The sequence below is a fragment of the Hemicordylus capensis genome, chromosome 2 (genome assembly GCF_027244095.1).
Source record: "Hemicordylus capensis ecotype Gifberg chromosome 2, rHemCap1.1.pri, whole genome shotgun sequence".
In the NCBI taxonomy this organism is placed as follows: domain Eukaryota; kingdom Metazoa; phylum Chordata; class Lepidosauria; order Squamata; family Cordylidae; genus Hemicordylus; species Hemicordylus capensis.
The window spans coordinates 326,479,902-326,504,976 of record NC_069658.1 but is presented as its reverse complement, the minus strand read 5'-3'; the positions used below and the strand labels follow the sequence as shown (position 1 = coordinate 326,504,976).

Here is a 25,075-nt window from a genome sequence, read left to right as displayed (position 1 = left end):
CTCTGCTATTAATTATTATTATTATTATTACATTTATATCCTGCTCTTCCTCCAAGGAGTCCAGAGTGGTGTACTACATACTTGAGTTTCTCTTTCACAACAACCCTGTGAAGTAGGTCAGGTTGAGAGAGAAGTGACTGGCCCAGAGTCGCCCAGCTAGTTTCATGGCTGAATGGGGATTTGAACTCGGGTCTCCCCCGTCCTAGTCCAGCACTCTAACCACTACACCACGCTGGCTCATACATGATGATTATGATGATCCAGAACATATAACTAGATCTCTGAGTAGCTGCTTGCAGACTGAATCCATTATATGTTTCTAGTGTAACTAGGTGCCTAAAAGAGCTTTGCATTTTTAGTGCAATGCATTCAGAAATACTTATACATATCCAAATACAGTACACCATGCAGTTTGCAGTATCTTTGAATCCTGGCTAAAGTGCTGCCCCCCAACATACATTAGCACTGTGTTTCTTTACTTCTTTTTCTTTTTCTTTGCATTTTTAAAAAAGGCATCTCCAAAAGTCAGGAACCTCATGGGGTGAAAACAAACAGGGGTGGGAGGAAGTAGCTGAAGGGATAGGTTTAAGCACCCCTCCTCAATTAAAGTGAAGTAAAGTATGCTGTTGAGTCAGTGTAGACTCCTGGTGACCACAGAGCCCTGTGGTTGTCTTTGGTAGAATATAGGAGGGGTTTACCATTGCTACCTTCCTATATTTCTGCTGCCCTATATAGGCGTTTCCCATAGTCTAGGAAACATACCAGCGTCCAGCAGGGATTCAAACCGGCAACCTCTGGCTTGCTAATCAAGTCATTTCCCCACTGTGCCATTACTGTGAGGAAGATGGCAGTGATAAACCCCTCCTGTATTCTACCAAAGACCACAGGGTTCTGTGGTTGCCAGGAGTCAACACTGTCTCAACAGCACACTTTACCTCCTCCATTGCTCCACTCTAAATAATGGCCTACCACATCTGTGCTCAAACTGACTTGTCTTGGATGATAAGATTTCTTTGAAGGGAGTGGCTGGTTGGGTCCAGAAGGTGATTGATGCCTCATTCATTGAGTGCAGGATTGGTCCCAGCCACCTGAAAGGAGGCAGTAGTGTGGTCATTCATAGACAAACCTCCTTAGATCCCATTGATTACTAACAGTTGCTATCATCTCCTTTGGGGGACACAAATGCTCCTTCTCAAAGCTGCCTTTCCTTAAAAGAAAAGGTTGTTGGAGTATTGTTACATATATTTGCATATAACATGTAGTCCGGTCTCCAGAAAACTTATTTAAAATCATGATTCAGTTTTTGACTGTAGTATTACTATCAGCATATTTGCAATAAAGAGAAATATATGTATTTATATATCTCTCAGAGATAGTCACTTATCTTACTTCCTATCCTAAGCACTAGATTTGTTTTTAAGAGCGTTTCTGGCATTGTTTTAATGACATATGAGAGAGAGAGAGAGAGAACACACGCTCTTTGTTTTCTCTACTTCTTGTCTGAGAAACTGTGTTGCTTTCCCTCAAACTTGGCCGAAATGAAGCATACTGAATCAACTGAACTCATTATGTTAATGAGTAAACGATGAGAACAAAAACTAAGAATTATATTAAGCAACTTTTACTAAAACAGATGACATTTCCAGCTACATCTACCAGTTCAGTTATATCTGAGGCGTTTGCCTTTCTTTCAAAAGGGCTGCTGTGCTAATTGGACTATAAAATACATATATTTTTAGCTTTGATTTAAAATGTCACTTCTATTGGTCTTCTGAATGTTTTGATCAAAGATAGCCTAAAGGATGTAATTCTTTACTACTCATTTATCATATATTAGTGTGTTACTGTTGAAATCAGCTCTTCCATTGGGATAAAATAAAAATATTGAGCTTTATTCAGATGAGTAAAAAAGGCTTAAATAACTTCAGTGGTAAAAACTATTGAGTACAATGTTAAGGCACAAAGAAGGCACAATGTTAGTTTTCAGAGTGAGAGCCTGTTGTGCAACAAGAGGTAGTAAGCTGTAGCCAGTTTATATATGATGAAATAAAATCATCGCCTGGGGTCCAAAGAGCTGTGCAGGGTTATCCATGTGTGCATTATCCTCAGTGGCAGTGCTCCCTCTAACAGGGATTCCCAGATGTTGTTGACTACAACTCCTATAATCCCCAAGCAAAAGCCATTGCAGCTGGGGATTCTGGGAGTTGAAGTAACAACATCTCACTAGGGATAATACAGTGTGACTGTTTCAGCCACCTCCTTCCATTTGCAACTTCTCCATATCCTAAACTTCAGAAGACTCTTTGGATCAGGAAAAAAGGAGGCAAGCACCAATTTCTAAAACCAACAAATAAAGGTGAGGCAAACCAAAAGGAGCTTCAAAGCTCCCTATATTTTGACATACTTCAAAAAGTTAGTTATGACTGCAGCTTTTTTGAGTGTAAAGTAACTAGTGATGGGTGAACCCACCCGCTGCCTCAATTCAGACGGGAAGTGGTGATTTATGAGCAAGAGTGGAGAATATTCAGAAAAAAGTTTGTAGAGGGGTCTAAATTTTCTTTTGAGTCCTGCTCTGTTGGGAATTCTCTCTGGTAGGAGAAACCCTTTTTAATTATAGCATTATAGAGAGCCAGTGTGGTGTAGTGGTTAGAGTGCTGGACTAGGACCGGGGAGACCCTAGTTCAAGTCCCCATTCAACCATGAAACTAGCTGGGTGACCCTGGGCCAGTCACCTCTCTCTCAGCCTGACCTACTTCACAGGGTTGTTGTGAAAGAGAAACTCAAGTATGTAGTACACCGCTCTGGACTCCTTGGAGGAAGAGTGGGATATAAATGCAATAATAATAATAATAATAGCAGAGTGCACAGAGGCACAACACAGCAGAATTTAGTTAGGCATGCGTGTATGCTGAGAGTAAAGTAACTTGGAGCTAGTTCATAGTTTCAAATCAATATAAGTGGTATTTATTAGAGAACTCCATTCTAGATAGGAAAGTGAGGAGATGGTATCTCTAATCTAGCTAGCTAGCTGGATGCAGATGGATTCAAAGTGGTGCAAAGGAGAGGAGCTTGCATGTTGCAAGGTAGAAGGAAGGGAAGAGAAGGGAAGTGGCTGGAAGGAAGGAAGTCCCTGAGATTAGCAATCTACATTTCAGAGGGATAGTGTCAGAGCAGTAGAGAAGGGATGACCAATATCTTGACCCTCTAGCCCTCTGACTCACTAGTCTGTCCTCCTATGTCATTGAAACAAGAGACAGCGCATAGTCCTTCACTTCCAACACTCCTGACCTTGGGGAGCTGGGCTCTGGCTTTGGATAGAAAGGCTGCCTTATTGAAGGAAGAGAGAGGAAAGCACCAGCTGAAAGCCCTTCAGGCTGTGACTGCAAGCTCTTAAGGGTTGCCCTCGAGTTATATGTCAGTCCTAGTCTCTTTATCTCGTGGTAGCCCCCCCTCCCACTTGCTGTAGTTTTTAGATGGCTGTAAGGGACCATGATTTGGTTAATACAGGAGTGGTTGGGCTCTGGATGTCATTAAATCCCCCTCCTACCTTTGCCCCCATAATTCATGTACTGTCTAAAGGGGTAGAATAAAGCAACCTCTGCTGCCTCAATAAATGTCATTTTCCTTTGTTTCCTTTGGGGGATTCTTAAGGCAGGGGGAGGTTTGAAATCCTCATATGCTGTACTTTAATCAGATAACCAAAAATACACAAATCCCCCCAAATGTTTATTATTTCTTAGAACCTCAGCTACAAATGTTGCAGAGAAGAGGTATCACCTCATAATGCCTTGCTGCTGCAATGGCGCATTCATCGTGCATATTTGTACCTAGCAATCCTTGATGCATTTTCAAAGGATGCTTATTTACAATTTTTGAGTTTGTCCTTCATCTTAGGTCACAGAAAGGGTATTTTAAATGAGCCTCCACTGAAGGTCCCCCCCCCCTCCGTTTAAGCAACATTAAAGAAATTAAGCTGGAATCCCTTCACCTCCAAAGACTTGGATGAGTCACTTCTAGTTTTACATGCAATTTACCGCTGGCTATTGGCCACAGCCATGCAAATGTGCACCGAGAAACACAGTGGCTTATAGTGCAAAGAAATGTTATCCTGCCATATGTGTGGATCATTCTTTTGCTTCTAATGTATAGGATGAATGGTATTCTTTAAAAAAAAAATCACTACAAACCAGCAAAAGTAAACAGACCAGCTTTAATGTTGAGCAAAGTCTAGATTATTCAGAACGATCTAATGTTCTTATCAGAGTGGTGCAGATGCTGCTGACATCAGTCACGGTTCAGGCCTCCATATCAGAGTCGGCAGCAGAGCTCTTCCTGTTTAATAGTCACTACCAGCAGCTAGCTGCAGTACTGTCCTGATAAAGCAGAAGTTCTTGTCACTGTACATAATTCAGCCTTGCAGAAAACAGCACGGGTTATAAAATATATTTTTGGAGGGGAGCCTTTTTAAAGAGGGTGAGAATTAGAGACGCTAGTAGCAGCAGTAGACAGGGTCTGTGCTCACCTTGCAGTCTTGTTTGCATCTTATTAAGTGTGTGTTGGGAGCGGAAGTGTTCCTGATGAGGACCTGCCATTTGTTTGCCCACAGGATGCAGTCATTTCCACTGCAGAGATGCTAACCTGTAATCCTTGCGAATATCACAGGGAGTTCATAAAGAAAGCTCTGCAGGATATTGAAAATAGTGGTGCACCTGCTTTTACTGGAGCAGCTTGCCCAAGTGAGGCAGCTCACACACGAATTAATGGCTTTCCCCTGACATTATATATTTAGGGCCGATTCTCATGTTACTTTTGTCTATAGAGGTTCATATTTTTCTTGTACCTTTTGCTGCGTTAACCTCTCTGAGAACTTTTTTGTTGTTGAAAAGCATTATATAGGTATTTTAATAATAATGGCTGACCTCCAGAGCAATGAACCGCTTGTGGAATGAGCAAATTTGCAATAGTATGAGAAGTTAGCTTAGTTGCACTAAAAGCACTGACAGGGATTGCCTAAGAGCAGTACTGCATGATTGCAACTAGTTTTACATTAGTGTAAAGTGAAAGTCCTTCTGCAAGCAGTTTGTTGCTCTAGATGTCAACCAATTTAATGCTTGTGTGGAGAGAGAGAGAGAGAGAGATTGTGTGTGTGTGTGTGAGATGCACTGTAAAGAATGGTTATGCAAGAGTATATTTTGAGTCTAATATACATGTCAGGAAGCTGATACCTCCATCACTTTTGCAGTGCCTGTTTTGAAGCTAAAAGTATACTCTTGCATAGTCACTTTTACATTGCCTAAAATATACTTAATTGTGCATCAGCCTGAATTTTGTTTACATAAAGGTTATATGAGAATCAGCCCTTACAGGCATATCATGATCATGTGCTTGCCTAAATATTGCTAACTAGGGAATGAATTCCAGTACATTACAGAATTTGCAAGGCTCTTCAGACTTGATATCATCAGTTTTCATCATCTCTGAAAGCCACTGGTAATGATAGGAACTGTAAGATGACTGCAAGGCACTGACAGCAAGGGCCAATTCACTTCCGGCCACTTGTTTTCTGATTTTTCCAGCTTCTCTGAATGTTTTGCTCACATGTTCCCTGCAAAAAGAAAAAACCCAATAATAACAAAGAAAAGAAAATATTTAAGGTGAACAGGTTTATTGAAACTGTAGGCTGATGAAATAATTACTAGAACACCCCCTCCAGAAAAAAAATTGCATATGTGGCAGAGTACCAACCCTCAAGTATAGGAAAACAGAATGATTTGATATAATGGGCCCCCGCTCTTTGCAGAACATTGGACTTCTGTTGCATGGCTTGATCATACTGCAGCATGGCATGACCAGGACTACAAATAAGGTGAGTGGAACATAATTGCCATGGTGTGGCTTTTAAGTAAGGAATTCCCATTGACCCATTGATTCTGTCACAGTTTGTTAGATGATGACAGTGGTGTGGGTTTTCAAAGGTCAAGTGAGCAACACTATCGAAGTTAATAAAGTACTGGCTAACTGATTAGGAGGGTACACATGGGCTCCAATCCTGCACCAGGAATCCCCCCCGCCTGCCATAGCCCCTGGTGTTGGATGGAGCAGCCATACAGCCTCAAGAACCAAGGGCACAGCATATTTCTGTGCTAAGCATATGCTTCTTCAAGCCTAGGAGCATGAAATCATTTGTGTTTTCCCTAGTCCTGATTTACTTTTAGCTGCCCTACCTCTGTTATATTGTCTTTACAGATTGTAACAGTTCCCACAGGACAAGGGGAATTTTTACATCATGGATCTTTTCCCCATTAAAGGCTAGGACTCAAGTATCTCAGATATTTCAGTTTTCTTCCTGCTGACTTTTACCTACCTAAAGGACATTGGTGGCAGGAAATATTCCCAGTTAGGGGGAGCATGTTCAAATGCTGTATTAATATTCATCATAATGGTTTCAACAAAGACCCCTAAAAACTTTGTTATTATGCCAGTGTGTTATGCCTTGCCTTTTCTCTATTATGGGTAAAAAAACCCACTCTGGGCAGCATCCAGTAATGCTGCCCTGACCTTAGAACATTTAGCCCATGCAATGTTGCTCACCAATCCTCCTCTTCCTTCTGCTGCCCCCAGTATGTCTCTCTGTAGGTCTCCCAACCCTCAGAGATATATTTTCTGAGGGCACTGGGGTTTCAGGAATCGCATCCACCCAGACTCAGACCATGAGAAGACCCTCTCAGAGGAGGAGGAGCACATCCCAGCTGACATTCCTACCCCCAACGAAACCCCCCTGGACCACCAGACCGTGAATAGCCATAGCTTTTTGCCTCTCCCGCAGTCACCCCCTCGGAGGAATCCTGGAATTCTTGAGATCCGGAGCTCTCTCAGTAGAACCTGGAGACAAAGCCAAACCAGGGCTGAGCCCCAGCACCCGTGGCAAAGTGCTCTCACCTGGCTCCTGGAAGCCTTCCTCTGAAAGGATTTCTAAGGAGGAAGGAGCGGCTTGCTCAGATGCCTGCCTCAAACTTGGGCTGGCCTGAGCTTCAGGAAGGGATGGGACTCCTGCATCCTAGATACCCTCCACCCAGCTCCCTCACTGGGCTCTTGATTCTAGCTGCTGCCTTGCTGTGTTGGTGCTGGGCACTGACATGAGGGCAGCAGAGGGAATGGGGGGGGGAGTGGGATTGGTCAGAATGGTTGCATGCGCAAAACATGCTACTGCGATGGCGGTGTTGTCTGGATACTGTCCTCTCTTTTTTTAAAGCCAGATTTTAGAACACTTGCATTTTTCTTATGTTTTGAATTCCACGTGAATCTGAATTCCACAATAAATCTATGTTCTCTTTAACGGCAGTGATATGCCTTGGATTTAGCCCTCCATTCTTTCTCATGCTGAACCACTTCACCATGTTTCACACTACTGATAACCAGACATTTTTACTTGTATAAGAGAAGCTGAAATATCTCCAGTTGCTTAGAAAAATAGCACTGATGGGAGATTATTACTAATTTTGGTGGGTTTTATTGCTGCTGCCACATTTTAAAAAGAAAACTGGCTGAAGGTGCCAAGTTAGAAGGGCTTTAGTGGGGTGTTCTCCCTAGATTTTTCCTAAGTGCATAATGGAAAATGTAATGTTTAAACAAGCCCTGAGGCATTGGACAGATTGGTTGGACTGGCCTTCACAGTCCTCAAGATTTATAATGTGCTGCCCAATGTGCATGTAAACAACACACAGAGAGCTTGACAATCAGCTTTCAGTCGCTTACAGTTCTGCCATATATGGGCAGATTTACATTGTTGACACCAGCCTCTTCCTGTGCCCTGCCCAAAATTCAGTTAAGAAAATGCTGTATTTTATGCAACCTATTTAGAAAAGGCTCTTTCCTGCCCTTGGCTCTTTATTGCTTTTATGTGGTCTCCTTGTACAAAACTGAATTTTACCAGGACACATGAGAGAACAGCCTGACTGAATGGAGAGAAAATACTGTGGGTAGCATCTGAATCTCTCTCACTGGCTGTTTCTCAAATTAATTAACCATTTGGCATACAATGAGGATTTTTGCTGTAAGAGCTTGCCTGCTCTCATTGTCCCTGCTTATTCCTTGCTTGCACTTGTATGCCTTTATTGATGGCACCATAATAACTTTTCCAGTAACTATTTCAGAGGTGGTATGCAGAGAACTGTGACTTTATTTGGGAAACAACATCAGGAAGAGATCACCTCTGAAGAGGGAGCTTTTTGCTCCAGGAATGTATTACGACATTTTTACCCCACCTTTCCTCCAGTGTGCTCAGGGTGACATATGTGGTCAGTCCCATAACCTTTATCCTCACACGAATCCTGTGTGGTGAATTAAGCTGAAGGATGGTGACTGGTCCAGTTTTATCAAGTGACCTTTATGGACATGAACCCAGGTCTTGCTCATCAAAGACTCCATTCACTACATCATGCTGGCTGGCTGTCTAATGGTTTATATGTAGGGCTCTCTTCCAATGAAGACTCAGCAAAGGTGTTATGAGAGGAAACTTTTACCCCTTGTAGGATCCGGTGTAGTGGTTAGAGTGCTGGACGAGGACTGGGGAGACCCGAGTTCAAATCCCCATTCAGCCATGATACTTGCTGGATGACTCTGGGCCAGTCACTTCTCTCTCAGCCTAACCTACTTCACAGGATTGTTGTGAGGAGAAACTTAACTATGTAGTACACCGCTCTTGGCTACTTGGGGGAAGAGCAGGATATAAATTTTTAAATAAAATAAACAAGGTTATAAAGCAGGCAGCTCCCAAGAATGTCACAACCACAGGTTTAAAAATCCAAATGAAGATATTGTTTATTGAGCACCACAAAGCAAGATGTTTGCTATGAATTCAATGGGGGGATTCCCATGTTTTGCAAAACACTCAAGATGGACATGTGTCTGGGCTAAATGCTTTACCTTTACAATAACTGATATGTGTCTATTGCTGAGGAGGAAGAGAAGCAATACCAAGTGGTCTGTGTAGCAAGGAGGGGAATTCAGTCAGTAATTCCAAAGAGAATCGGGAAGGGTAAGAGAAAGAGGGTTGGTTGAGGGATTGGCAGAGGTTGAAAGTAGCAAGGAAAAGAGTCCAATTGAGTATGGGTAGGAAGAGAGGACTGAGCTGATCAGGAGAACCAACTAGAGACAGAGGGTGGTGGAGAGGGAAAGCTGTGCAAGTTGGGAGAGAAAAGGATGGCAGAGCTGGTCAGTAGAACAAGCAGGAGGCCAAAAAAGGAGAGAAGAGAAAGTTGTGAAAGTTTGAGGATAGAAGGAAGGCAGAGAGATGGTCAGGAGAACCAGCAGAAGACCAGGAGAAGGAGGGATAAAAACCCAGACAGGTTGAGGCGGGGTGGGGGGAGGAGAGAGAAGGGTAGGAGTCGAGGGAGAAAAATTGTTGATAGTTATTTCTGGGGATTTAGGATCCTCCATGGAGCATGATTTGGCTTCAAAGCAGAGGTCAGAAGTGCGAAGACACATGAGTGAAGAGAAGGGGAGTCATGGCTGCCATGGCTTGTGGGGAGGTCTCAAAAGCATTTAGAATGAGCGAGAGCCAGCGTGGTGTAGCGGTTAGAGTGCTGGACTAGAACTGGGGAGACCCGAGTTCAAATTCCCATTCAGCCATGATACTAGCTGGGTGACTCTGGGCCAGTCACTTCTCTCTCAGCCCAACCTACTTCACAGGGTTATTGTGAGGAGAACCCTAAGTATGTAGTACACCACTCTGGGCTCCTTGGAGGAAGAGCGGGATATAAATGTAGTAATAATAAATAATAATAATAATAATAATTATTATTATTATTATTATTATTTAAAATTGAAAAATTTGAAGAAAATGAAGATGTAAAAATATTATGGGACTTCCGACTACAAACAGACAAACATCTGCCACACAATACACCAGATATAACTGTAGTCGAGAAGAAAGAAAAACAAGTCAAGAAAAACAAATCAAAAACAAGGCCTTTGATTTCATGAGCGGGTAGCCACAGCGAGCTGCTGCTCATCTGTGAGAGCAAAGGCTTCTCTTGCCAATGAGCGGAGGGAAGGCTGCCCTGCTGCCTTCCATCTCAGCCTCCTCTCCTATCGCCCTCTCACCAGTGAGCCTGGTGGAATAGCTGCTTTCTCTTGTGCATGACACATTTGCATCTACTCTGACCTCTCTTGTGCCTCACTGGTAAGTTTGCAAGTTGGGCAGGTCGGCTGCTTGTTAGCACTATAAATGTATACAGTTTAATGTGAAGAAATGAAATGGAAAATGGTGAGAAAGATAATGCACTGGTGAAAGGAAATGGGTTGCAACTCCCAGATGCATTTAGTTTGCACTAAGGAGCTGCAAAACACAGAGCTTTTAGCATTACCGCATTGTACTGGTCCAGACATTTTTTACAAATGTTTGTAACATTTGTAAAAGGGTGCCCTGAAGAGTCCTGCATGGGGTTCGACATGCTTTGCTTTGTCTTGTTGCAAAAGACTAACCTGGCTAGCCCTCTGGAAATTATTGTATACAGTATTACTATTTTGAGAAATGCTTTGCTCTTAAATTATCAAATGTGTGAAGGTTTACACAGAGGGGTTTGTACTTCCTAATATAATATCTATTGTGAATTGCATCAATACAGTATCCTCCAGCTAAACTCCCCCCCACCCAATAAAAAAAACACAATGTCTTTCTGTGTTTCTTTTGCTTCAGGCATAAGGTACCAGTGAATGAAAGCAATTTTGAGCACCAGTGATCCTTGTTGCCTTCAGGCCACTCCCCACCCACTCAAGTTGCTATTTTAATTCTGAGAAAGACAAAGAATGACTTCCCAGGGCCCTGAGGGCCCTTGTTTATTCATGTGCCTATCCCTTGGCTCTTTCCAGACAACTAAAAAGGTATCCTGAATGCTGTTGGGTTGATTGAGAAGGCTGATACAGGAGGTGGAATTTTCTGTGTGTGTGTGTGTGTGAGAGAGAGAGAGCGAGAGCGCAAAGGGAGGAAGCCTAGAAGTAGATAAAACTTCTACATTCTGGTTTCAAAGACTAAAGCCTGTGTGGAAAGACTCTCACATTTCTTGCTTGTAAACAGAAAAGGTAGTTCAGTATTTTGTGTGTGTGCGCGCACATGCTCAGACCTTTGGTCTTTTCCCAGAGCTAAGGAACAAAGAACATATAAGTGGAACCTAGTGAGGCATCAAATCACACAAGAAATATTTCTTAATGAACTGGAAGGGTTGTCCCTTTGCCTTGGGCTGGGTTGCTGGAGGAATCTTTTGCCAGTTATAATTACAGCTCAGTGCTTTGATTGGAAGACCTGCCCTCAGATAACAGAGGTGGTATGATGTAGTCCATGAAAGCGGGGGAAACCCTCTTCATTAGCTGTGTTTACTGGAAGATTTTTCTTCTTCTTTAGCCTTATAATACTGATTTCTTTTATGTTGGTGATGTGGAATGGGACTGCAACAAGGTACTAGACTTTCACATCCAATGGAAATATGTTGGGTTTAGTTCTACCTTTAGTGTGTGCTGTTGAGTCGGTGTCGACTCCTGGCGTCCACAGAGTCCTGTAGTTGTCTTTGGTAGAATACAGGAGGGGTTTACCATTGCCATCTCCTGCGCAGTGTGAGATGATGCCTTTCAACATCTTCCTATATTGCTGCTGCCCAATATAGGTGTTTCCCATAGTCTGTGAAACATACCAGCGGGGATTCGAATTGGCAGCCTCTGGCTTGCTAGTCAAGTCATTTCCCCATTGCGCCATTTAGGGATGGGAAATGTGAGAGAAGATCTGTCTCTCAAACAGCTATAAATAAAAGTTTGTAGGAATGATTTTCTGTGGGTAGCCTTTTATTTTTTAAGGCTTCATTTATGGGACATCCCTGAAATCTTTTCATTTAAGCAACAGGGTCTCTTAGTTAGGGAGTAGAAACAAAGCAGTACTTGAGGTTGAATTAGAATCCATAGCCTTGACTCTGTTATTATAAAAGTTAATTTGGCTGCTGTTATATGTGTACTTTCTTAGCTTCATTGAATTTAGTGGGATTTACTTTTCAGGAACTATGTATAGGAGTGGACTGTTAGTCATGCAAATGAGATGTGTTAGTTTTGCTATTGCAAAATAGTTATGCCACTGTCAGAAGAACTCCTTGATAGGATTACCTGTGGGGTAAAAGTGGGGTCAGTATGTATATATGTATGTGACACATTTTTATACTGCCCAAAACTTACGTCCATGAAACATACAAAGTCCATGAAACATACAAAGGCCAGAGGAACAAACTGCTTGTTACATATAATTGCATAAAATGCAGCCCCAATAGCTGCTTATTCTGAAGAAAAGCAACTTTGAGGGACCGATTTTGAACAGAGACATGGCAGGTGAGGCGAGGGTGTTTATTTTCCTACCTGCTGTTTTTCTGCACCAGTTCCCCCTTCCAGCTGCCTTTCCAAATGCAAGTACACAAGTTGTCAGGTAGAGCAGGGTGGGAGTGTTTGCACAGATGAGCAACGATCTAGATTCCTGACAGCACTTTGAGCTGGAACATCTAGTTCAGTCTCCCCTGGTGCTGCTGTCTTAGTACAGCCTTTGCAGCTTTCCTGCTAAGTAAAGCAATTACTAGTTGCTGCGCCAGTGCGATTGGAAGAATCTCAGATAAGTGTGCTATTTCAAATATTAGTATATAGTGAGACTGCCAATTGCATAGTCGATGTTTATGGCACAGAGATGTGGTTGTGTATACAAATCTCAGAGAATTTTCCTTTCTGCTTTTGCATATATCCAGGCAGAGGTTGCCTTGACATAAGAGAGATAATAGAATATTTCCAACTCTGCCTTCTCTATTCTTTCCCCCTCCCCGCTTTCAGAGCAGCATGGTTTTCTTTTTTATTTTGTAAGATTGAAAAAGGACCAAAAGAGGTAATTTGATGTCCCAGATATTAGGATGTCCCTGTCCCAGATATTAGGAGAAAGGAACACACAGGAGTCTCATTGTTCTTAGTTTCCTGAACATATGTAGCTGCCTTATACAAAGGAAGACCATATTGCCCATCAATATCCACCATTAACTAGTGGCAGCAGCTCTCCAGGATCTCAGGCAGAAGTCTTTCTGAGTTACTGCTACCTATTATTTAACTGGCGATGCTGGAGGCTGAACCTTGTGCATAAAAAGCACATAGCTCTGTCATTGATCTATATCCCTCTCACTACAGTTGAACCATTTTATTAATGCAATATTGCAGTTTGTGATTGTAGTTCTTGAAAATGAATGTCAGGACATGGAAGACCGCTGAATTCATTCATTTCCACACTGATGTCTCTTTACTCATCACTATGCTCCTGCATCTGTTGCCTTCAAGGACAAATGCAACCCTGTTTCCTTGTTCTGTTAATGAAGATTAGGAAGACTGCTTATATGTCTGCTTATCTTTCAAAGCAATGGGATGTTGAAACTGAAATGGCTGTGGATTCTGTTCTGATCCACATGTTTTTTGATCCATACATCACTAAGTCTGTGTGTAAAGAACCAGGAAACATTTGCCATGCTTCATAAGGGCAAATACAAAAGTGGAATCCATTTTAGGGGGATGACGCAGATAGATTGCACCTGCCCCACTGCATCAGGTCCTACCTACACTCCTTAAGTCTCTGTACCACCCATAGCATTTCAGCAGGTATAGAATTACTATGACCCAAATGTCTAGTGTGGCTTCTCAGAATTGTGGCCCCATGAAGAATGTGTTCTTTAGTACGTAGTCTTCTCAACCTACTCATGTTGACAGCTGCTGAAAAGCAGTACATAAGGCTTCTAGCTGCCTCGTGACGGCTATGATTGGAGTGAGGATGTTTGGGTGGGGGTAGAATCGAAGGGCAGGCAAGCAATAGGATAAGGGGGATGTTTAGGGGAGATCAGGAGGACAGGGCCGGGTTTCAGACAGGGTGTATTATTGTTTTGTAGAAGAGCAGTTGGACATACTGATGCTGCCGTTTGCCTCAATAACAGCCCTGAAGTTCTCAACTGTTATTTTGCTCTTTGGAAGGTGTTTCTTGATTCTGCTTCTTTTTAATACTATAATTGCTTGCCTCAGAAAAACTCCAGTTTGTGAAAAACTGTGATTATTCAGCAAGCAGTGTGTTATATATTAGTATTTGTACAGTCACATGGTGCCCTGGGGATTCCAAGAATCAAAAGACTTGCAGCTCCCATAAAGCCTCTTTAATTAACTTGATTCAGATATTATTGTGCTATTGGGTATGGCTCTCATGGGGAGAATGTTTCATTTGTTAGTCCTTAGCCAAGGCATGTCACAGTTTTCATTCTGTATCTAGGGATTTTGTATTTATTGAGTGAAAGTATGTCTTGCTTTCAATCAGCTGTATGCCAAGAGAAGATGAAGAAGACTGTGCCTTCCCTCCTTGTATTAGAGTGACTGCTACGATTACAACTTTTCAAAGCTTTGGGGCCTAAGATGCATGAAACATCAGTAGTGTGCCCCAACAAAATGGTTTACATACTGCTGCCAGGTGGACTGTTTGTTCACTTTGCAGGATGTCCTAGATCAGCTACATGTTGGAGGGAGTATACTGAGCTGAACCTAGCCACTAAACACAAGGCCAGCTCACTTGCAGGGGTCACCCCTTGGGAGCACCTAGGGCTGCTGCTGAGCTGAGTCAAACTGTGTCAACGCTGCAGTGCCACTTGTGTTAACTGATGCCTCCACATGTCTGCCATGTGTGGGTCAGCTGTGATTTGCTTGATCACGGTGGCTCAGACATGTTCACACAGATGTGACATGCCTGTACATTTGCTGGCATGTTTCTGAGGTGCTCAGGTAGGGCCCCCACTGAGTATGAACCAACCTATAAAAGCAAACTTGTGCTGGTTGTGTTAAGAGGAACAGAAACTTCACTTGATGACTTGAAATAAAAGCAGTAGTTGCCCCAAGAATCACTAACACTTACATTTATGGAGTTGAAAAAATATTTCTCTAGAGGAGGAAGTTATAGACATGTACGAATTCTGGTCCTGTAAAAGGTTTTGCTCATTGGGTAGAAATAATAGTCTTCAGTAAATAACCTTCAATAAGGAACAGAGCTCTGTGTACTTGTGTTGCCAAATAAGTGGCAGTCAGAACTTATTGTTTGATGAGCATGGTGTGTATATGTGTCCTCCTCATTGGATGACGTTGGTTCCTTTGTTTTCGTTTCCTAGGTGCAAGAATGGTTATGTTTGAATTGCCAGATGCAGAGAGCTTTGGGGATGGACATGACCACGGCACCCCGCTCCAAAAGCCAGCAGCAGCTACACTCCCCTTCACTTTCCCCTTCCCATTCCCCAGCCAAACAGCCACAACCACAACCACAGCCCCAAGTGGCGACAGGACCAGAGAAACCACCCGGAACTATGCAGCCGAGCCCCAGGCCGAGTGCTGGTGTCGTGCAGCCCGAGCCCCCCAAACCACTACCAGCTTCAGCACAGAAAGAGCCACACAGCCAAGCCCAGCCAAAACCTGCTGCTCCTCAGGAAGTGGTGAGGTCTTCCCCTCAGCATCAGCAAGCAAAGCCTTCGTCCACTGATCCAAGAAAGACTGTGGGAGACTCCCCCGCTAAGACTGCAGCACCTCCCCCCACTGCTGGGGCACAAGAGCAACCCCAAGAGGGCCTCACTGGGAAGCTCTTTGGGTTTGGGGCTTCTCTCTTGACCCAGGCAAGCACACTCATGTCTGTCCAGCCAGAGGCCACCCCACTGAGTCAGCAGTCCCCTGGCAAAGTGCCTCCAAAAATTGTTTTCAGTGATGCCAGCAAAGAAGCTGGCCCTAAAGCCCCAGGCACTGCACCTGGAACGCAGGGTAAGGCTGGAACTGTCCCAGCTGCAAAGCAAGTGAAAGCAGAACAAGTTATCAAGCCAAAGGAAGTGCCGAAAGCAAGGGTTTTGTGCCCCCTCTGCAAAGCAGAGATCAACGTGGGCTCTGGGGAACCCTCCAACTATAATACCTGTACAACCTGTAAGCAGCAGGTCTGCAACATGTGTGGATTCAACCCAACACCTCATCTGGTGGAGGTAAGTCAGTAAATGGCCTTTTTAAACTGAAAATCCTTATCAATATTTAAAAAACCAGTGCATTTCCAGAGGTGGGTATACAAAAGGATATGATCAGCAATGCATGTTTTTATTGGTTTGATGGCAAATCATAACTATACTGGTATGATTAAAAAATACACCAAAGTAAGTGATTTGTGCAATTTCTCATTTTTTACACCCTTTTGGTGGGGTGTAAAAAATGGGAACAAAATGATGGTTTTCTCATGGTGTGAGATGGTGAGGTTCTGTGAGAAACTAGCACTGTGCATAAGGAACAAAGACATTAGTCAAATATGGATAAGGAGGTAGTGCTGTTCTGGATTTTGTTGCTGTTTTACTGTGTTTGGGTTGGACAACAAGCTGAAATGGCAGTGCGCTTTACAATTCATGATGGTAGATCCTGGCAATAATCCTTTGGCTGCCAAGTTGAGGACAGAGGAGTGCTTGTGCCTGTTACAGAAGTTGAGAACAGAGTTGGTTTTTGGGGTCTTTTTCCCTACAGGAGGTAGGAAGTTTCTAAGCCACCAAGAGTCTTGTGTCACCACACTGGCATCTCTTTCAAGCACTTCGGGCTGAAAAATGTGTTGAGTGTGCATTCTGGGCTTTAATTTCTGGTGCTTAAAGGCAAGATGCTAGTCAATGAGACAGCAGATATCCATCATATCAGAAGGAGTAAGGCCTCACCTTTATATGTAAAGATGAATAGTGCCTGAATTATGTTGTGCTACTTTCCCTAGGGAATCCAGTGCATCGTGAATGGGAAAACAGTGAATTTCTAGGAAGATGGTGTGGTCACCCTGTCTCATCTAATTGGAAATGCATATGAACTATTTATCCAGTCCTGCTAGAATCTGATTCATAATAAAGGTTCTAAAATACAATAATGTTGATGATGCAGAGATGGCCACTGCCATATCACTTCCAGCCCCTTCATGAGTCTATCCAAAAGATATAGAAGCTGGTAATACTCAATGATTTTATCTTGTTTGTGAATGTCCAATATCCTGAGGATTGGTAGGGGACTCACATGGCTTGATGCAGTTGTTCAGACTGTAGACAACTTATCAGATATTTTCATTTTTAGAAAAAGAACTTAGAAAATGGAGGAATTAGCAACAAATATGCCATTTGTATATTTTTTAGGATTTTAAAGTCAACCCATGGCCATCTTATTTAAAAACAATTTTGTGTGTCTGAAGTACAGTAAAACCCTTTTATCCAAAAACCCTTGGAGATATAAAATATATACAGGATTGGAATCCCTGACACTACAAAGAATTTTTAATCCACCTCCTTAATCTAATGTGGACAGGTCTGACTTGGATATATCATGTGAACTGGCTCTTAGATAATATGGATCCTACAATTTTATATGTTGAATATATTTACTTTTGCTCTTCACAAGCACAAAAATGTAGAATAAAGTTTATTGTTCAGAGCAGTTTATTTTGATTTTCAGGGTGCTGTTTCCTCTCATTAGCTCCTTTTCAGAATTTATCTTTATGTAAGTCAGGCAATCTCTTCCTCCCTCCCTGCCACCCCATTGCTCTTCAGCAGAGCAAACTAGGTCCAAGCATAGGTCCCAGTTCAAGATGCTCTGGGCACTGGTATAGATGACCACCCAGCTGTTGGCCTTCTTCATCCAAATTAGCACTGAAGCAGCTCCATGACTGTGAGGTGGGGTGCTGCACTGCTAGCCCAGCTGTTACGTGGGTGGGACATGAAACCCAATCCCTGATTACTTGGCCCTATTTCAAGTTGTTTATAATTCCCTTTAGCCCCAACCACACCCTTCCATTCCCAAAAGAAAAAAAAAATGCTGTCTTGGTAGTTTAAGTGTATATAGATGTTTCCTACAGAACTTAAATGGATTCTGGCTTTCTTTAGCTGCTGCTGAACAGCCGTCAGTTCCTCAGAGCACAACAGAGCTGCATTTGTGTAGGAGTGAGAGTGCCACTGAAGTTACAAGACAAGTAGCGGAGTACATTTTAGAGATTTCCATAGAAATCCAAGAGGCCCCTTTTCCCCAGAGGTCAAAAATCATTGCATGAATAACCACCTCCTATTAAGATCATCACGGGAGGTCTGGTTGTGGTTTCCACCGGCTTGGTTGGGGGTGACTCAAAACCGAAACTTTTCTAGGGTTGCCCTGGGTCTTTGGAATGTGCTTCTTAGCAAAAATAAAACTTCCTTTTCTCGGGATGTTTTTAAGATAAATCTGAAAACATGCCTGTTTAATTAGGCTTTTAATTCTTACTTTTAATGTTTTACATTTTAGATTTTTTATCTATATTTTAAATCATTTCAACCCTCATCCTGATTTTGGGGTAGATTTCCACCCCCAGCTGCATAAAAGTGTGTAAACAAGCAAACCACTGCACTCCCAGCTTCACTCTTGTTGTCGAACTCTTATCTGTCCTCCAGTACACGATATGTCCACAAGTATGGCCCCTCACCAGTTATATGTATGTTATTAATAAAAATATGACACAGGGTAGAAAACTACCCCCAAATGAATGGGCTTTCTATGGTGCTGTGGTTTCTATCCCATTCCCATGTTAAGTCAATTGGGAGAGGAACCACCGCAGAAATGAATGGCCTTTCTGTGGTGGGGTGGTTTCTATCCACCCCACCACAGTCAATTGTGGGGGGATTTCTATTTAATTTTCTATTTAATTGTGGGGGGATTTCTATTAAGTCAATTCTTTGCTGGTCAATGACCGAATAAACTTATAACTAACTAACTAACTTAAGTCAATTGTGGGGGGAACCACCCCAGAACTTTCTATAGTGGGGTGATTTCTATAAGTCAATTGGGAGAAAAAACACCACAGAAATGAATGGGATTTCTAAGGTGGGATGGTTTCTATCCCATGCTCCTATTAAGCTATTTGGGATGGGGGAGAACAACCTGTTTCTGTTTGGAAAAGTCAGTTTTGTTTCCCCAGATGATGACAGTGTCTCAAAACTAGTTTGAGGCACTGTATAGTTCTGTGCTCTGAGTTAGGGCAGGTGAAACTAGCCCCTCCCACAATGTCAGACCTAGTGTTTGAAGCAAGTAAAGCATTCAGAAGCATCTGACTTTGCAGAAGCAGGGATTTTATCCCGCAGAACAAAGCCAAAAGGATCACAACAGTAGCAACCACAACATGACATCACAACATATCAGCTTCAGTAAGCCTGGCATCAGAGGTTCAACCACCTGCAGTACATAACTGGCCTTGTTTCATTTCTCCTGCTGGGATACAGCCCAGAATGTGGGGTGTTGGAGCTTGGTTCCAGGTGGAGAGAGCAAGAAGATGTAGAGGTAGGGTTTGGCACTGAACAGTCTGCTGAACCTTATTCACCTGCCAGTAAATGTACCAAGCAATAATATGACGAGCAGAAATGGCAAAAGGTGGTCTACAACCAGTCTATTACTCACCCACTGTACAGTGCTGAGGTGGGGTCTGCATCCTCTGGTGATAGGCCAGACCAAGAGAAGTTTAATCCAGCAGGAGGCAGTGAGTGAAGCAACTCCCTCCCCTGCGATCTGAGGGGGGAACCATCGTAAACTCTGAGGGAGGAATCCAAAGACTTCCTGAAGTCCTGGAGAGCCATCTAGTCTGATGGCCATCTAGATGGGCCAACAGTCTGACTCAATAGGTAGCAGCTTCCTGTGTTCTGATAGAAGCATCTTGACCTAACAGAACTGAAAGTGTATCTTGGCCTGCTAGACCTGACTGGTGTGTTTCATGCCAATCAGGAAGGGCTGCATGGACAGTAAATTTGAGTCCTTCTGTGCCATGATGCAGCTGAGATGGTGAGGACATTACAAGTAATTTAAGGTTCGGTGACAAAGTCACATGACAGGATAGAAGAGTAATTGTCAAGCTGGCAACCATTACAGGTATCTGGACCTTGTTTGAGTAGCATTTGCAGCACAGCTAAATTCCTGCGTCTGACCAGCAGTTGATGAGCTGCTGTCCCTTCTGGCAACACATTTCAAGCAAGTCAAAGAAATACAATTTGAAATTATGGTGGTGCTGTGATGCAGAAACATCCTACCCACTGACAGGAGATGTTTATCTTGGAAAACAAGTTGGAGGACTGCAACAAAGAGAAGTAGGCCTGCAAGTTGTGCAGCAATGACATTGGATGATGATTGGGGCTGCTTGATGAAGTGCGTGTAGAGGGGTGATTCAGGTGAGCATCCCTCCTGTGCAATTAAAGAATGTGCCAAGAGCACATAGGCGCATCCACCAGTGACATCAGGGCAATTGATGTTCTCATGTGTGCAGGGCAATGTTCATCTGAAACTGCCCTCAAAGAATTGTGGTGAGGGATAATTCCCCTCCTCCAAATATATAACTGGCAGAGGCTCTCTTGAGCAAGGGGTTGATCTGTGTAGACATTATGAAACACAACATGCCAGACATTCCCCCAGAGATGCGACCACATTCACAAAGGGAAGCACTGTCATCTGTGTTTGGCTTGGATGGGAAGAAGACACTGTGTGTACTTAGGAGGTTTGTGCCAAGGACAGCTGACAAGAAACCAAGCAAAAAATTGGATGATTGCGGGTGACTAACCTGTAGAATGCACTTGATGAGCACCCAGATTGCCTTTAGGTCAGTAACAGGTTACCTTGCAGCTGACATGCTGAGAACTGAGCTGTTACAGTATGGATCTTCAGTATGGATCACTTTGATTTGAAGTGTTCATTTTTCTTAGCTGAGATCTCACATTCTCAGTGAATTGTGCAGTCACACAGGGTACAATGCTTGGGATGTGAGGGTCACTGCTGCACTTCCCTGGAGTGAAATGTTAAATTATTGTGGGTTCTGTGACCTGAAAAAGTTGGGAGGCCTCCAGTGTAACCAATGGGTCTGCTCAGGAGTAGAACATTCTACTCCTGTGTAAAAAATCATGACTCTGGATGAGGGTTTATTGTGTTAATATTTTAATTGTTGTATTCTTGGATTGTGAACTGCCCAGAGATTTGCATATGGAGCAGTATAGAAATGTGCCAAATAAATACACAGGTAGCAAGTTTTGATAACCTATCTTTAAATGAGAAATAGTAAATTATTTTACTATTTATTTTTATTTTAAAACTTAAGATCTTTTGCTATGCATTCCCTCCCTTTTTCCCCATCAGAAAAGGTTGCCAAATGGTGTCATTCTGTGTGCATTGAGTAATAACAGTTTCTTGCACAGAACATGTGAACTGTGTAACACTGGAGTACGGTGGTGTCAGCAGTAGTTGGTGTATCGTGTGTGTGTGTGTGTGTGTGTGTGTGTGTGTGTGTGTGTGTGTATATGTGTGTGTGTGTGTGTGTGTGTGTGTGTGTGTGTATATATATATATATATATATATATATATATATATATATATATATGAATGAAGTAGGAGAATAAGTACCATTAAATTAAGGGCAGCACAATATATTTTCATATTCCTTGTATTTGAAAAATGAAGAGAGAGAGTGCACATTATACATTGCACAATAAGAGCTACCTCAATGACATTTGGATAAAACCCTGAATAAAGCCCAGAGTAACTTCATACATAAGGACAGTCCATAAATAATGTCAGAAACTGAGGAGGAGTGGGGAGCAGTTAGTGATGAAGTGGAAATTAGCTATTGGTTAAAAGTGGGGCAAATAATGGAAACAGGGAGGAAGAGGATTACAAAAGCTTATTTAATGGATTGATTTCATTTCTCAAATTTGTAGAAAGCCCCAAACTTCCATCACTGTGTGGTTTACAACAACATAAAACAAATTAAAAATAAAAACCTTAAAACAATTTAAAACCACAGACAAGTTAAAAACTTTGTGAGACTATTCCCACAATCACTGGGAAGTGGGCTAAGGTAGCTTAGCCTGCTTCCCAGTAATTGTGGGAACCACCAGGCTTGCAGGTGAGCTCTGTGCTCCCAAGGTGGCTAGCCCACATAATTCCCCCTCCCCTTAAATGAGGTTAACGAGTGAGTGCTCTGTTAACCTCATTTTTTTTTTGCTCGAGTAGACCCCTGACCGGGAGGCTTCAGCCAACCTTCCGGGCTTGGGGGTCTCTCCAGGAAGCTTGCGTGGGGTATCATGGGACTTCTGGGGGCCACGAGGCCCCCGATCCTCTCAGCCCCCACAGGCTCTATCACAGCCAGCAGTTGTGTGGGTGGCCGATCTGGCTGCCCAGGGCTGCACTTTGATCATCCGTGGGGCTGCACTTTGATCATCTGTGGGGAGAACGGGCTAAGCCCGCTCTCCCAGCAGACTCAACAGAAGCTCTTCTTACAGATCGTGAGAAGAGCTCCAATGAGTCTATAGGGACTTCCAAAAAGTGGTTAGAGTGGGGGTGGGGGGCTGTTATTCCCGCAATTTTTTCACTTATTTTTTAAAAAGTGCAGTGTGTTTTATGGATGGTCCCTTGTAGCAAAGGGCAGGACCCTCATTCGCACCTCAGGTTGATGCATTTTCTGTAGTTTTTGAAAGGCATTTGTGTATCTGAAAATATGGGGTAAACACTCCCAGAAGCCTTGATCAACAATAAAATTGACATATGCAACACTTCCTGACACTGAAACCCGGGACAGTGGCCTTGAAACAAAGGAGTCAATAAATCAGTCAGTCCCTAATATTACAAAGAATCGTGCTAGCACAGCCTTTCTTGTGTGCATCAGAGCCCCACAGAGCTTTGGAATTGCAGCCCAGAGACTGGGAATAGAATGCTACTGTGAAATTATCTGTTAAAAGTACAGAAATGGGCTCTGCAGCATTCTATGGAGAGATCAGCATCAGTGTGCCAGAAGCTGTGGCTTGGATCCATGTGAGCCAGTATAAGGCATGGTTCCGTAAAAGTGAGAGGGACAGGTCTGAAAAGTAATATATCAAGCTTACCAACCTAGCAAGAATGCTTATTTAAAAAGACAGACAGACAAACTGACTGACATCTGGCTGGTGTGCTCTTTACCAATTACGCTCTGTTAGGTCACAATTAATAAGCACCTAGAATCAGAGGTGGCCCTTCCATGAGGCAGGGTCAGCATAGGGCAGCAGCCGGTCCTGGCCCCCAGCCACCATGGGCACCAGGGCTTACGACTGGCAGGAGCAGGGATGCTTTACATACAGCATAACCACAGTCATCAGCATAACTGTAATTGTGCTTTTTCCATTTCTCACATTTATCCCCTTTCTTCAAGGAGCTGGTGGCATACATGGGGATTTCCCCATTCCCCTTGCAACAACTTTGTGAAGTAGTTTGGGCTGGGAGATTCTGACTGACCCAGAGTCATTCAAGGAGCTTCATAGCTTAGCTAAGTAGGGATTCAAACCTTGGTATCTCTGGTCCCACTCTAGGTACATTACACTGTGCTGGCTCTGGAGGGCTCTGCTTTTCTTCCCAAACACAAGATCCCATTTTAGCTGCAGCAATGCAATGCATTTTGTCCTGGAAAGGAGATTAGAAAAATCTACACAACTGATTGTATGATTTGTGTCTTTGGTGAGCTACTCCACCGGATCATTCATTGCACTCAGAAGTAATTGAAGATACATTAAAAAAAAAAGAAGAAGCAGCACAGTTGTAGCAGTGTGAACTTGTCCCTTTGCTAAGGTTCAACAAACAATTCCATCTGCTTATGTAACTGTTTCCTGTGCTTACAAAAACAGAGAATGTAGCTGTACTAGTGTGTATTTTACTTTTGTGTATAAACAGTGCACTATTGAAGCTAATGTTAATTAAGGATTGGTAAATAATAAACTAAAGGCTACAAGCAGTGTAAGTTTTCTGCAGGGAATGAAAGGAAGGAAGACTGCTGCAGTGGTGAAGCTCTTTTATCTGTTCCAGATTTACAGAGTAAAGAGGCAACTGATTTAATGCCTATTGGTAAAATTGTGTTACTCTGTTGCAGCAAAAACAACAAAGGGTTATGTGGCACCAGGGGCGTAACTATAATAGGGCAAGGGGAGACTGTTGTCTGGGGGGCCCACTACCTTGGGGGGCCCCAGAGGCAAGTCACATGACTGACTCCCCCAGCCGCACACCTGCCCGGGATTCCTTCAGTTGTATTCATCCTCCAAAATTGATGTGAGTGTTAAGACCTGGAGCTACCAGAACAGCATCTCTTTCTCTAGTACCATTAAATGACTTGCATTGTCCACAATTTACAAAACCTTTTAAAAAATAATTTTGGATGATGTTCTATTGTGGCACATAGGATATGGAGAGAGAGAGAGAGAGAGAGAGAAAATTTACTATGCTTTTTGCTACCACTATTCAGCCTCATTTAAGATTTCTTTACTTCATGAGCTGTGCTTCAGTGAGGGGTGGGACCCATTTTAAAAACTTGTCTCTGGGCCCACACCAACCTTGCTACGCCCCTGTGTGGCACCATAAAGACTAAAGGTTTGTTCACAAGACCCATGAGCTAGGGCTAGGGTGTGGAAGGCAGGAGCCTGCCTGCCTGCCTGCCTTCCCTGACACGATCCTCATTGCTCCTGGGCTCCGAAGCATTGAGCGCTCCAGGAGCAGCAAGGGGGACATGCAGGCTAGGTCACCCGTCACCTCATAGTGCACCACGCAAGAAGTGCAGTGCATTGAGGGATTTCACCACTGCCAGAGGCTTCTTCTGCCCAGCTCTATGGACACTCGGGCTGGCAGCAGCCCAAGCATCCACACGGCTGGGCTGTGAGGGAAGAAGGTGTACACCCAGGTTTTTAGCTGGGTAGACCTTTTAGATCTTTAGGTCGAGTAGACCTTTTAGCCCGGGTTACAAAGCCTGGGTAGACCTGGTCTTGAAAACATCTTCAAAGTCTCCAGTCCTATGAACACTTGCTTACTTACTTATTCTTATTTATTTATTTTTACATTTATATCCTTCTTTTCCTCCAAGGAGCCCAGAGTACATGGTTATGTTTATTCTCACAACAACCCTATGAGGTAGGTTAGGCTGAGAGATGCGTGACTGGCCCGGAGACACCCAGTGAATTTCTTGGCTAAGTGGGGATTTGAAGTCTCCTCAGTC

The 25,075-nt window shown here is 43.2% G+C and overlaps 1 protein-coding gene across 2 annotated transcripts in view; it reads left to right on the top strand.

Moving 5' to 3' along the window:
* Window positions 1–25,075, top strand: part of BSN (bassoon presynaptic cytomatrix protein) — a 337,777-nt gene that overhangs the window by 64,719 nt on the left and 247,983 nt on the right. For both annotated transcript variants that reach the window (XM_053295172.1, XM_053295170.1), the window contains exon 3: window positions 15,198–16,046. In XM_053295172.1, the coding sequence (XP_053151147.1) occupies window positions 15,198–16,046 (849 nt within the window). The remainder of the gene's footprint in view (window positions 1–15,197; window positions 16,047–25,075) is intronic.